Below are 15,507 nucleotides of genomic sequence, written 5' to 3' on the forward strand. Positions count from 1 at the left end.
TTTATAACAGTTTTTGTGCCTACACTCAATTTCCTAGCATTTTTAATTACTCCACTAAAAATCCTCCCTGTAGAATCTGCACGCTCTTACTTTTCCAAAATACACATCCCCCATTTGTGACCAAAATTAATCACACAGGCACATTAGATTAGAGAAACACTGAAAAATTATTATTTTTTTTAAAAAAAAGGCCCAAATTGATGGTTTTACAAGCATATGTAAGCTTTAGTGTCTGCTATTTAAATTTGTCTCAGACATCGTGAGTTGGCAGGTTTGAGGTGTTTTTTTTTTTCATTATCCTGAAACATATAAATAAAAGGAAAGTTAAAGGTGATCAGTGTAAAAATTGATGTTGGAGAAAACCAAGCGTGCTTTAAGAGTAATGCCTTTGTTCTTGTGTAACTCCTCAGCGTCAACTAAGAATCACAAACAGCTTTATGACTTCAGAGCCTGGAAAGAAAAAGCCATTAAATATCCTGTTAAGCTTAATAAAAAAGGCACAGTGCCCGTTGTCAGCTCCAACCGTTTGCCTTCACATCTTCATTCACTAATAAAATTTGGTTGGTTGTTTTGTCAGAAATAGCTTTTGAAATTCAATGCAGTAAACAGGCGTTTTACGTAAGCCTGCCTCCTTGGCCTACTGACTTCTGTGTCTGCTCTTTATGTGCAGCCTATTAATCACATAGGATTCCAGGACCTGTACTGGTACAACGAAAGAAACACTACCAAAAAAATACCATAAATATGCCGCTTAATTTATATTCTTTGCCTTCCACTCTGAAAAGTTGCAGGTAGGTTACCTAAGGGCTTTTTGGTGTTGATTTTTTTTGTTTTGTTTTGTTTTTAATTTGGCTTGTATTGGGTTTTGAGCCTAACTGAGTGGAAAGTGCACAAAGCTGTTGCCTGTATAGCAGTTCTGACTAATCTCTCTTCCTGTTTCCTATTATAATGACTTAAAAGACCGTCTGAGCAGTTCCTCTCTAGAATGGAATACTGCAATAGGAATAATTAACCATCATTAATATTCTTTTGATTTCTACACCGTGGATTTTCATTCAGAGACTACAATGGCTTGAAAAAAAACCCAAAGAGTGCAATTTTTACCTACGGTTATAAAATTCTTCTTTAGGAAATACACATAATGCTGTACTCTATCAATACTACAGTAATGATAAAAGCCTGGATTGTAGGGTTTTTTTGAGCTGTTATAGGTGGCTCACTTAAAAATATTACCTTTACTCAAGCTCAGCAGTGGTAAAGTGTATTGGCCAAGGAAGTCATTTGCAACCAGAGATATCTCATCCTCCACACAGAAGCGTATCAATGCCAGTTCTGGAACTTGAACAGTAAATGAGAAAGTTTCATCCCATCTAGGGTTCAAAGCTAATAAAAGGAGAAAATGCACAGCATCAAAATACCATTTCATTTATTCTACTTAATATATTAATTACTGTATCTGCTATCACTAGTCTGAACTGGTAAAGTTTTGTTCTTCTTCCCTGTGACCATTTAAATAAATGATGATACTGCCACTAACTAAAGTGGTATGTAGGTCACATCTGTTGTATATATTATGGAGTTAAAACTGTCAGATGGAAGCTCTCAGAATGAAGCAGAGAGCTTGGGACTTGCCTGCAGTATGCAGGCCAGCCCTTTCTAAGGATTTGTCATGTATTGTCATGTACATAATACTGTAAATCAAAAGCCTAAGAAAGTTGATGTCATCTCTTAGATAAGAGCAAGATGGGATAGCAATAGCCAGGTTAAGAACCTCTGCTCAACTTAAATTTTCCTACAGCCATACCAGTTTCATGTTTCTGACAAAGTTTATCCTCTTACAGTGTTGGCAATAAGGCAGAAACTAAATAAAATTAGGTAATAAAAAGTGATCATTTGACAAAAAATACAAAAAGAGGATGTGGAATAGGAAGGGGGTGCTTTGTCTTAAGCAATGTTCATACAGAGAGAAAAAGAAATTCATGGGTCAATTTAAAACAGCAGCCATCTACAAAAAGGAAAAAGGAAAAAGGAAAAACAGAAGACGGAGGCACAGAAGAAGGGAGATCACAGGGAACTTTTAGTCTGAGACATCAAGCAGATCTATATGATAAATGTAAAGGGGTGCTCAAAGACAACTACAAAGAGTACACACTTCCCCTGTCAAGCAATTAAGGGACCAGTCAGTCCTACTAGAAACTTCATAGGAGCTAAGTGATGAAGTCACAGAAATTTCTTCAGAAAAAATGTCTTTAAATTTAACACTTGGTGGACTGCTTTTGGCTGGGATAGGGTTAATTTTCTTCATATCAACCTGTATGGTGCTATGTTTTGGATGTATAACGAAAACAGAGTTGATAACAAACCAATGTTTTATCTGTCGCAGAGCAGAGTTTACACAATGTCAAGGACTTCTCTCTTTCTTATGCTGCAACCCACCCCTCGCCCCCCATGCCAGCCAGCAGCCTGGGGGTACACAAGAAGCTGGGAAGAGGCACAGCTGGGACAGCTGACCCCAACTGACCAGAAGGGTACCCCAAGCCATATAACATCAGGCTCAGTGTAAAAAAGGTGGGGGAAAGAAGGAGGAAGGGCAGACATTCGGAGCTACAGTGTCTGTCTTCCCAAGTCACCATAGTGTGTGATGAAGCCCTGCTTTCCTGGAAATGGCTAAACACCTGCCTGCCGATGGGAAAGCAGTGAATGAATTCTTTATTTTGCTCTGCTTGCTCACACAGCTTTTGCATTACATATTAAACCATCTTTATCTCAATTCAAGAGTTTTAACACTTTTCTCCTTCCAACTCACTCCCCTAACCCACTGGGTGAGAGTGAGCAGGCAGCTGTATGGGGCAGAGCTGCCATCCAGGGTGAGCCCACAAGAGCGGGTAAAGACAATGCATTCCATCTTCCTTCAGGAGAGTGCTTCCTCAACCTACTAGTCTGAAAAAATGGCACATAGCATGAACTTCTGCTACAGATTTTGTGCCAGAAGATCCTGGTCTAGAGAGAAATAATCACAGTCTCTGGAAGTACATAAGAGCTTCTTGGGCTGGAAAAATGGTAATTCTTTATAAAATATTATTGTGCTTTTTTCACAGTCAAGAGAATAAAACTGATGCTCACCATTGCTTTTTATAACACTAGATTTTTTTTTTGTTTGATCTTCTGGCACACCGTAAATTTCTATGTGCACTAAAGGGTCAGCTTTGTTAGTCTTCGACAGGTTACTGGGTGGTAGCTGGTGACCACTGATGAGCTGGAAAATTAAAGTTGTAGCATACTGAAATAACTGTAAGAATGAACTCTATAGAGTAGCCATAAAAAGTTATAAAAATACATATTAAACATAATAAAATTAAGAATATGGTGTTCCCATTTAATTTAATTCTTGTCTAATTTCACAGAATCATATAATTGTTTAATAATTGGGTTGGAAGGGACCTTTAAAGGTCGTCTAGTCTAACCCCCATGCAATGAGCAGGGACATCTTCAACTAGATCAGGTTGTTCAGAGACCCTTCCAACCTGATCTTGAATGTTTCCAGGGATAGGGTATATCTACCATCTCTCTGGGCAGCCTGGCCCTGTGTTTCACCACCATCATGGTAAAAAAAATAAAATCTGATATCATGCTTTAAATAATAATTTTCAGAATTAAGTTACTATTCAACAACCAGACATAAAAATTATATTTGGTCACCATGCAAAATAATAACATTGGAGGAATCAGTCTGATGATTTTTGCATTTTCAGAGATCAAGCTCATGAATTCCTATTAAAACTGTGTCTAGTGGACCAGTGCTAACAACCATGGTGACATCAGCATTGTGTTACAGGGTAGTGGTGGACTGCCTCACCTGTGTTCCTTCTTTTTCACAGTAACACATAAAAACTCTGCATTTAGTAGACTCCCTGATGTTTTTCTCCTTAATTTAGTTAGCTACCTGGAAATTTTGCCTCAGACTGCCTTGTAATCTGGCACCCAGCCTAGGAAAGGATTTATGAAAGTCACAACTTTGTCTGCTTTCTATCTGTATTTCAGGACACCTAGGAGATAATAACCATCTGTACAATAATCTGATTTTTAGAAATCAGTGTATGGAATGTATCAAGAGAGACAGACAAGCCTGCAAGCCTAAGTGAAAGATATGACTGTTATGATCCAGATTTCAGGACTAAGCATCAAAACTCATGATACAGATTCTTATTCCCCTGTCAACGACCAAAAAATCAAACACTACAAATTCCACCTTTTGATTAGATATTTGCTGTGACACCTTGCTCCAAGTTCTAGCCTGAAACTTTGAAAAGCAGTGGCTGACCAAACCCTGATGCCGTTCACTTTCTTCCTAGAAAATAGCTACTAGCTTCAGTAGAAACCTTTGCAAGATGCAAGCACTGATGGACTGCCCACTTAGAACCAGGGGACCTTCTTTGACATGTCCTGAATGTCATGACTACAATTCAGCCACATTGACCAAGTCCTGCTTCCCACTCTTACCCCATTGCTAGACCCAGTCGAAGTCTCCCACAAGGTGGGAAAAGAGCAAGCTCTTCTCAGCACACTATGACCCAAATTCATAAATCAAATCGATTTTTGAGACCCAAGCTGGAGCAGGCATACAGAGAGAGTAGTAAATAATATGGTAGGCTCAGAAGTTTCCATATTAAATACCTTGAATATTTGTATTTCTTCTTCAAAGGCTATATGCTTCTTGATGATGGGAATTGTGCCACATCAGGTTAAGAAGGTTATTGAATTCAGTCAAATTGGGCCCTGTGTGATTTTTGTGTTCACTTATGTTCTTCTTTTCATTTATTCAGTCAGTCAGTTCGAAAGACTTGACCTCTAAATGTTTTATACCCTTGCCCTCTAACTGTCAAGCAATTTCTCCATTCATCAAGTTAGTAACTCTTCTTCAGCAGAAAATGTTTTTCCTTTGACTCTTGCTCCTAACTCTTTCTGTCTTCAACCAGCATTTCCTGTTTTTTGTTGCTGATTCTATGACTGAGGCTCTCTTTGCCCTACAGTCTCTCAGCTGGTGAGATGCCATTGCTTCTTTGTAACCTGCATTACTGTCATGATTTAGGCAAACCAGTTGTCCTCAAACCAGGACAACTACCCAGCCTGTCGTCTCAGTCTATGTCCTCAGTCTAAAAAGCTGCCTTTCTCTTTTCCAATTTCTTCCAAACTCAGACATTTCCTTCCCATTGTCAATGATCTTGTCCGTCTCCTGCATTGCAATTGGGGATTTTTCCTCACCTCAATTAACTCCAGCTTTATACAAATAAGGGTTAAAATAACTGATGTATATGCATGGGTGCTTGAAATCATCCAGTAATGTCTGTTCATAATTGGTATGCTCACTGTTAGGACACTAAAATGTTCTTGATTAAGTGCATCCATTATGTAAGTATTTTATAATTGTTATTATCTAATGTTTTATCCCAGTATTTATTTCTCTGAAAGAAACAAAATAGCAATTATGCACTAATTTTATGCTAATTAAATTTTATTTATGCAAGTAGTGTACTGTGTAATCAGAAATTGCACTTTTTCGTTGGGATAAGGTAGTTTTCTAACTAGTGAACAATTATAAAACATCTACTTGACCTCAAAAGAAGGGTTTTTCTAACCCATTAGTTTTAAATGACATGTATTTCTAATATTTTTAAGAAGTAAATGAGATTTGAAATTAAGAGAAGTAGAAATAATTCAAAGGCCTAATGCTTCACCACCCTTTTTGCACTTATTTATATCATTTTAGAATGATAAATAATCTTTTATGTATGCATAGGAAGATGATGAAACTTAAAAGACGCATAAAGCTTCCTATCGTATCTTTAAGCGTTTCCATTTATCAATTAGCATTATAATAGCACATGGGGTATTACTAATACTTAAAGAGAATAACACCAAAAGTGCACATTTTATTTCTGAGTTTTCAGAGTTCAATCCTCACAACTGTAAGTGACAAGTCCCTTTGTCAGCTACACTTGTGGCACAATGCAAGGTATATTTATATTTCTGTACAAAGCACTGTGAAAGATCCTGTCTTTTTACAAACTCTTATAACTTCTGAACACCTACATGAGTGAACTACAGATGGGAAAACATCCAAGCAGCAATAGATACTATATGAGAGTTTTAACATGTTATTAAAAAAACAATATTAATCTTCCCAACAACCAGGAATGGGGATAAAATAAGAAACCAATAATAGACAATAAATAGGTCTGAACTACGTCATGTTTGATTTCACATTTTATGGAACAAACCAACAATTCACTAAGCTTACCCTTATTGACAGAGACATTGGTTTACTGTATCTTCCCACATTTTGTGGGGTAAATGTTGAATTGTGTTTCCTCAAGAATTCTGGTTTCAGAACATAGCCACAGCCACCATTGTCTAGGAACTTTCCGTTTTGCAATTCCATTTGTACTCCTGGTGTCTGGAAATTTAAGGCCACTATAAAAATAAATAAATAAATGTTGATTTTAGTGAATTGGAGTTGATAACATTTTATAAAACAACTCTCTGTAAATAAAAGTGAAAACAAAAACAAAGGAGATTAAAAAACGTATATCTTTCAAATCATATGTAAAATCCTGTTATTTCTCTTAAATTTAGCAGTATTCAATAATGAATGATTTATATAAAAGAAGTGCACTATTTAAAACTGCATTATATATTCAGAATTACTCTATAGATCTTTTTTACGCTGCAGTGTGTTTTCTCTTTTCTTTCTAAATTAGACCTTGGAGAATATGAAATGAGAGATCTGCTTTCCCTCTGAGGACTAAATTCACATACTAGTTTTCTCTGCAAGACCCTGCACCCTGAACCTGCTTACAAAGTTCTGGTGCAGAAGGCAAAAACATAGGATTGTAACTAACCTTAGTTATGGTGCAGAATTCATTACAAAAGCATGTCACACAGAGATCAAGAAGCTTTAGTTTAGAGTTAGAATGTTCAGCACAAATACATATAAGTTTATAGAATTAGAAGGAATTTTTAAAGTGTTCTTAAATTTATGTGAGCAAACTGTCTTCAAGCTTATTCTTCCAGTACTGGTGTTTGTTGTTAGTATACACCTGACAGATTTTCCTTTCCTTGGAAGCTCAAAATATTTTTGCTTTGCTGCAGCAGCAATAATAAAATAACACACTTCTCATCAACAGGATATTGTAATTCATGAGATAAAGCCAACATTGTAATAGACCTGTTTAATGAAATTTTCCCCTATTACAGTACATTGGAGCTTCCTGTCACATTCAAAATAGAAAAAGCGCAAGTCAAATCACTGAAGTGATAACATGACATGTGTTAAATAGAAAATGATAAAAAGTCATTTACTTGATGGCTTGGCAGGAAAAAAAAAATGAAGACTTTCAGCAGTACAAGTGACTCCTCATAATAATTCAGGAAGAGGACCTTAATACATGTTCCTATGAGATAATATAAATGTATTCAATGAACATTTGGCAGAATTCAGAAATCCTTATCTCATGTGGAAAATGCAAGAAATTTGGATCTGTTTCACTGCAAAAATTATTTGTTTCTCCACTCCTTTGATGAACCTTTAAAAAAATTCTGTAGTAAATGACACAAATAGGAACAGATCTGTAGAGTGAAGCAGCTGGTACTACGGACCTAATGTTTGCACTACGCATGTTTTCAGTGGGGTTACTTCAGAAGAGCTCTAGCCTGGTCCCATGGCCTCAATAACAATTACTGGCTGGAATACATCAAGTGCTCCCAGAGTGCATCCTCTGTTTCATCTGAAAGGAATCCCATCTGTGCTAGCTGAGATTGCTCTGCAACATGAACCAACGTGCAGTAAATAGGAACAACTAGGAATCTTGTCTAAAAAACCCCCAAACAAACAAAGAACAAAAACCAACAACACAGCACAACATGCACTCCTGCTTTGAACTAAAAGCTAATGTAGATGCAGACATAGATTCTGTGTGAATATGCAAAGGAACTTTAAGCTTATTTTACCTTTGACAACAGACACTAAACTTCAAAATATGGATATTGCCCATTGCACACCATTGCCTGTTTTATTCTCTTAGTATAGTTTTGGCAATGGTTCACAATTTGGACTTCATGACTCAACAAATCACCCAGAAACAGACCCAAATATGGTGTTATATGGCCCTTGTTGGATCTTAACACATTGATTCAAGCAGTGCAATGAACACTACAGAGCTACAACGCCGAGGACACTTGACGCCTAGGTCCTGACATGATCTACAGGTAACCCATGATCTCTCAGTACAATAGGCAATTCCTAGGCCATAGTTTCAGAATACGTGGTTTAAAAAGTGTAACTGAAATTAGGCAAATCGAACAGCCATAGCTTCAAATAGCAGCTTACGCCTGATGAAACAAATTACATGATTGCACATAATGAGACTGTTGCTAAATTTGCCAAGCTTCATAGGCTACCAAGCAGGAAAATCTGATTTAACAACAGAAACAAGCAAAAGAGAATACTTTACATTTTACCATATTAGGAAAATTACTTTTGCAACACAAGTGAAGAGCAACATTATTATGGGTTGATATCTTCAAACATCAATACTATACTTTTACTTAATTTAATTTTACCTTAGAATAAGTTAAAAACACACTGAACAGTAGTTTTAATTTACCTACTGAGTTCCTGGTATTGCAAGTTGTAACTTGATTAAAGTAAGTGAATGTGAAATTTTGCATTATATTCTCCGAGATGCATACCTCTACTACAACTGCCTGCAAGGTTTACAGCTGCTTGGGGCCTCCTAGGACAATGTTTTATGGTATACTGTTGATACACAGTTTTTCTTTTTAATCAGATGCAGTTATAACCCTTACACATTTTGAGAAATAACAAGGTTCGTAAATTAAGACCTGTTTTCCATTGTCTACCAGTGTGATCTTAGCAACACCTTTCTTGCAAGGAAGACTGAATTTCTATCCAACATTTCATCTCAGTTTTGCTGAATTCAAGAACAGAACTGTCAATAGCATGCTTTGTATTGAGGTTTTATGAAACAGTAAGAATTTAATGCATGGACAAGAGTGCTTTAAACTGCTAATATCTTGTGGAAAGAAACACAAATATGTCTACTATGAAACTATCTGAACAATACATAATCTTAACATATGGTTTTCATGGCACTTAAGTTTAATGCTTTGTAAGTTAAACTTTCTCCTCAGTCCTTCCATTAAGCACAAAAAGCCTGTTAATAATGGCATCAAAATCAAAACAGCAGAGCAAAACCTGGGCTTGGAGGACAACCTGAGCAAAGGAATTCCTCAGTGTGGTTCCTGCCTCTGAAATGGAACCAAGTCTTCCTGGAACCACGAGGCCAAGATTTAATAGTCATATCTTCTTGCAAAGTACCAGAGCTGCCATGGTTGTCCCTGTTGGCCCCGGATGTAAATAATTTCATATAGCAAATGTGAGTGAGGAAAAAGCCTGTCTCCAAGAAGGTGAAACAATCCATAATGCAGAGGAACACAAAGGGTACATTTTATCCCAAACCTCTGTATCACAAGCAGTTAACTGAAGTCAGTTTCACAACTAATTGCAGAACTAACCACAATCCTTGTATTCAAATACAGCATCTTCCATAAGCACTGCCATTCAAGACACAATTGACTTTTAGACTGAAAGCAAAAGCTTTTGAAAACCAAAGTTAGCACTGGGGTTCTTAGATTTCTAAGTGATGATGATCTGAAGGCAGTTAAGGAAACCTGCATGTCTTTTGTCTGTGATGATGCCTCTCAATTAATATTCCTATTGGGACTTTTAAATTGTCATTTTTTTATTTTTTATTCTTTGCTTCCTGGTTCTTTTAGCTATATTGCAACTGTAAGTTTTAATATATTTTCTGCATTTAAAAGGGAAGATTTAAAAATGGATAAGCACATGTTTCTCACTGATTTTCCTTAAAAATAGTTACTTAATTGCACTTTATGCCATTTAAAATCCATCTCAAAATGTCTGAATATTATGCAATCTCCAAAAATATCATATGCAAAAAGCACTCAGTGCCAATGTTCCTATCTCCATGATTTACTTCACTCATTTGAGTTTAATGGCATAGAATAGATCACACTTACAGCTCTTTGATCAGTCTTGTTGCCATCCTCTCAGGTCTTTCTAATTGTCTCTGTTTTAAAATGGGCTGCTCACAATGAATGCAACGCATCTTCTGCTCCTTAGATATCCAAAATTTGAACTGAATTCCACATAGACTGGGAAACACTACAAAGACAGGACCATGTCCTAGTGATCTGGCATATTTTGTCTTTGGTTATGAGATGATCTATGTGATTGGATTTGAAGACACTGCCATTTCATGTCAGCACTCCCAGCTAGGCATTGACTGTCTATCCTTTCTTTTCCCATGCGGGTCACAGCTGCACCCAAACCATCACTGCCCAAATTTACAGAAATATTTTCAGAAGTCCTTACATGACTGGGTAGTCCACATTACTTTTTTCAAAGTGATGTAGGTGGCTTTTAAAAATTTTCATCCATAGGCTGAATAAACAGCATGCTAACTGAGTATGAGTTGACTCAAAATGGGGATGAAAACGGGGAATATTCAGTCATCATCTTATGTTGAAACCAACTGAACACATCTGGAGGAAGGATAAACTGTAACATAGAATCACAGAGTCATAGAATTGTTTAGGTTGGAAGGGACCTTAAAGTTCATCTAGTTCCAAGCCCCCTGCCACAGGCAGGGACACCTCCCACTAGACCAGGTTGCTCAAAGCCCCATATAACCTTGACCTTCCAGAAATGGGGCATTCACAACTTCTCTGGGCAACCTGTTCCAGCGTCTCACCACCCTCACAGGAAAGAATGTCTTCCTAATATCTAATCTAAATCTACCCTCTTTCAGCTTAAAACCGTTACCCCTCATCCTATCATCGGTCGGGGAAAAAGACTGGCCTGGCTAAACAGGGAGCTAGTGTTGCAACTTAGGGAAAAAAAGAGGATCTATGGCCTCTGGAAGGAAGGGCAGGCCACTCGAGAGGACTACAAAGAGGTAGTGAAGCTATGTAGGGAAAAAATCAGGAGGGCCAAAGCCCAGCTAGAACTAAACCTGGCTTCTGTTGTCAAGGACAACGAAAAAAGTTTCTATAAATATATTAGCAAAAAGAAGAGGACTAAGGATTATCTCTGTCCTCTAGTAGATGGGGCCGGCAACATAGTGACCAAGGATGAGGAAAAGGCTGAGGTACTGCCATCTTTGCCTCAGTCTCCAGCAGTAGGACCAGTTGTTCCCTGAGTACCCAGACCCCTGAGCTAGAAGACAGGGATGGGGAGCAGAATGAAGCCCCTGTAATCCAAAGGGAAATGGTTAGGGACCTGCTTCAGCACCTGGAGGTGCACAGATCTATGGGACCGGACGGGATCCACCCAAGGGTATTGAAAGAGCTGGCGGAAGTGCTCGCCAGGCCACTTTGCATCATTTATGAGCAGTCCTGGACAACCGGGGAGGTCCCAGCTGACTGGAGGTTAGCAAATGTGACACCCATCCACAAGAAGGGCCGGAAGGAGGATTCAGGGAACTACAGGCCAGTCAGTCTGACCTCGGTGCCTGGGAAGGCCATGGAACAGATCCTCCTCAGTGCCATTACATGGCACATGCAGGAGAACAGGGTGATCAGGCCCAGTCAGCATGGGTTTGTGAAAGGCAGGTCATGCTTATCAAACCTAATATCCTTCTATGATAAGGTGACCCACTTAGTGGATGAGGGAAAAGCTGTGGATGTTGCCTACCTGGATTTTTGCAAAGCTTTTGACACTGTTTCCCACAGCATTCTCCTGGAGAAACTGGCTGCTCATGGCCTGGACAGGTGTACTCTTCGCTGGGTAAAAAACTGGCTGGATGGCCGTGCCCAGAGAGTGGTGGTAAATGGAGTTAAATCCAGTTGGTGTCCAGTCACAAGTGGTGTCCCCCAGGGCTCGGTGCTGGGGCCGGTTCTCTTTAATATCTTTCTCAATGATCTGGATGAAGGGATCGAATGTACCCTCAGTAAGTTCACAGATGACACTAAACTGGGCGGGCGTATTGATCTGCTTGAGGGTAGGTTGGCTCTGCAGAGGGATCTGGACAGGCTGGACCGATGGGCTGAGACCAATGGTATGAGGTTCAACAAGGCCAAGTGCCGGGTCCTGCACTTGGGTCACAACAACCCCATGCAGCGCTACAGGATTGGGGTGGAGTGGCTCAAAAGCTGCCTGGCAGAAAAGGACCTGGGGGTGTTGGTTGACAGCCGGCTGAATATGAGCCAGCAGTGTGCCCAGGTGGCCAAGAAGGCCAACAGCATCCTAGCCTGTATCAGGAATAGTGTGGTGAGCCAGATTAGGGAAGTGATCATCCCCCTGTACTCGGCACTGGTGAGGCCCCACCTTGAGTACTGCGTTCAGTTTTGGGCCCCTCGCTACAAGAGGGACATTGAGGTGTTGGAGCGTGTCCAGAGAAGGGCTACAAAGCTGGTGAGGGGTCTGGAGGACAAACCTTATGAAGAACGACTGAGGGAGCTGGGGTTGTTTAGCCTGGAGAAGAGGAGGCTGAGGGGAGACCTTATCACCCTCTACAACTACCTGAAAGGAGGTTGTAGAGAGATGGGGGCTGACCTCTTCTCCCTGGTGACAAGTGATAGGACGAGAGGAAACGGGTTCAAGTTACGTCAGGGGAGGTTTAGATTGGATATTAGGAAACATTTTTTCACTGAAAGGGTTATTAAACATTGGAATAGGCTGCCCAGGGAGGTGGTGGATTCACCATCCCTGGAGGTGTTTAAAAAAAGGGTAGATGGGGCACTTAGGGACATGGTTTAGAAGTGGTTTTTGTCAGGGTAGGTTAAAGGTTGGACTTGATGATCTTAAAGGTCCCTTTCAACCTCAGCAATTCTATTATTCTATGATTCTATGATTCTATGATTCTATGATTCTATTACTACACGCCCTTGTAAAAAGTCCCTCCCCATCTTTCCTGTAGGCCCCCTTTAGGTACTGGAAGGCTGCTAGAAGGTCTCCTCAGAGCCTTCCCTTCTCCAGACTGAACAACCCCAACTCTCTCAGCCTATCTTCATAGGAGAGGTGTTCCAGCCCTCTGATCATCTTCGTGGCCCTCTTCTGGACTCACTCCAACAGGTCCATGTCCTTCTCATGTTGGGGGCTCCAGAGCTGGATGCAATACTCCAGGTGGGGTCTCACCAGAGTGGAGCAGAGAGGGAGAATCACCTCCCTTGACCTGCTGGCCACACTTCTTTTGATGCAGCCCAGGATGTGGTTGGCTTTCTAGGCTGCAAGTGCACATTGCTGGCTCATGTTGAGCTTCTCATCCACCAACACCGCCAAGTCCTTCTCCTCAGGGCTGCTCTCAAGCCATTCTCTGCCCAGCCTGTATTTGTGCCTGGGATTCCCCAATGATAAAACAATGACAAATTGCCACCTGTTACATATACTGGTAAGCAAGAATTCATTTGACAGAAGCAGCATACACAGTAGAGGATCTTTTATCAGTAGTAAACAAACTCTGTCAAAATAAAATATGATAATACCTTCATCATCTGAATGATAAATATGATACTAATTTCTAAACCCTGCGCAAATATTAAGTATCATAATATCCTCAAGTACAAATAATATTTCCCTTTCAGTATATTGAAAATATTAATCAATCTAATATGCAGTATGGTGGAGTTTGCAAGAGGGAAAGGCAGTGCATACTATGGTACCTTGTAAACCCTTCTCACTAACAGCAGATGTAAGGAACATAATGTGCTCTACCACAAAATAGTCAGAACATGTAACCTGGGAAAATGGTGCAACACAATGGTTTTTAAACACCTTTCTGATCTGGGTCTATCTAAGAAATTACAAAGACTTCCAGCATAATTAAGATTCTCTGCCAAATTACAACAACTTCCTCAGGCTGCTCTGAGCCTGAGCATTACTTAATATTCTGGTCTTGCCTTGACATTTCACTCTGATCCCCACTGCCATCTCTGGGTGCTTTCAAGTTCAGGCTTGTGGACATACTGTCTAAAGTCAGTCTAAGTGTCCTCAGCATCCCCTTTTCCTTGGGCTTTATGAGTTTTTAAAATCTTTATGCAGCTTTAGCTCTCTTGCCATGCCAGTGAATAGGTGAGATCCTAACCAAACTGTATGAACAAGGACTTACATCTACCAGGAAAAAAAGATTGGTTCCCTTACAACACACAGCAAACTTAACTAGTTAGTATCAATTTTGGCATGCAAACTGTCTCTCATCTCTTTTTCTGACCAAAAGCTTTGATCAAACCGTATGTACTTTTTTCTTCTCCTTGCAGAATAAAATGGGGCTTTAGCTATTCAGACTCCAAATTTTATTAAGCTTAATTATAATTTCTGGCTTTGCTTATTGCTGACTCATTTTGAAATGGATGTTCTTATTCTACAGAAGCTTAATTTATGAATGACTTACAACATGAGGTATTCTGCTCCAGTAAAAGGGACTACTCTTCTGAGAGCTGAGGAAGATGTGTAACTGTCTGACACATCATGCTCAGCTCGTGCAGCCAGTCTGTCCTTATTGGTTTTGGGCCAATTCAATACTGTTGCTCTAAAGACACAGTCATTAGAAATGTTCAGAATTCAGTCATTCTAATGTTCATAGTTGCTGACATTGTTCTTACGCAATTACAAGTAGTTCTACTGGAAAAAAGATGTCAGGTGATTAAAAATCATCCATTGTCCAAGTATATCTGCAACTGGTTTCGATTAGGGATCCTCTCTTGTGAGGTTCTCATGGGAAAAGTACTTAAAGCATTTCTGACAAACTATCAAATCTAAAATCTAAAATTATTTTTGCTATTTAATTAATGTGTCAGTCTGAAAGTTACACTTCCGTGTAAGTCTAAAGATCTTTTGGTTGTCATTTCATTTATTTCATACCTGAAACATACTTTTCCAAAGTAACGTTTAAAATTTGCCTTGTATTTCTTGGCAGAACAGTGAATATTATCAACTTCACTTTCCTGTTTCAGTCTGGCTCTCTGACACAGGGTTTAGGACAAGGTCAGTAGCAAGTTCAGAGACAATTGTGTCCCCACAGTTTTTTCTGTCGTTCTTTTAAATTAACTAGATTTCAGATAAATTATTTAACATTCCATTAGTTGTCTGCGGTTGTGGATTTAGTGAAGATAGCTGGGAAAATTATTTTCATCATTACTGTCAACAAACGCTGCCAAAACGAAATTTCTGCACTTCTTTGCTTTTAGGTGAAGTTCCAGTATGTATTACACACACCAAAAAAAACCCAAAACCAAAAAAAAAACCTTCTAAAGAGAAGCAGGCTCCAGAGTAACCCAAGAGCTTTGTCATAAACCTGGCAGTTAGAGACCTTCCTGCAACAGAAATGTGAAACCTTTACTCAAAACGCCTCCCAGCCCTTGGAGCTGTTCCAAAGGAAACATGAGTGTATTTAGGTAGCTTAATATATC

General features: G+C 39.2%; 1 protein-coding gene across 1 annotated transcript in view; it reads right to left on the reverse strand.

Moving 5' to 3' along the window:
- PLCZ1 (phospholipase C zeta 1) overlaps window positions 1-15,507 on the reverse strand; it is a 50,057-nt gene that overhangs the window by 2,087 nt on the left and 32,463 nt on the right. The window contains exons 10-12 of the mRNA XM_074572749.1: window positions 6,299-6,471; window positions 3,124-3,256; window positions 1,234-1,383 (exon numbers count right to left, since the gene is read on the reverse strand). Coding sequence (XP_074428850.1) covers window positions 1,234-1,383; window positions 3,124-3,256; window positions 6,299-6,471 — 456 coding nt within the window. The remainder of the gene's footprint in view (window positions 1-1,233; window positions 1,384-3,123; window positions 3,257-6,298; window positions 6,472-15,507) is intronic.

The sequence above is a fragment of the Larus michahellis genome, chromosome 1 (assembly GCF_964199755.1).
Source record: "Larus michahellis chromosome 1, bLarMic1.1, whole genome shotgun sequence".
Taxonomy (NCBI): domain Eukaryota; kingdom Metazoa; phylum Chordata; class Aves; order Charadriiformes; family Laridae; genus Larus; species Larus michahellis.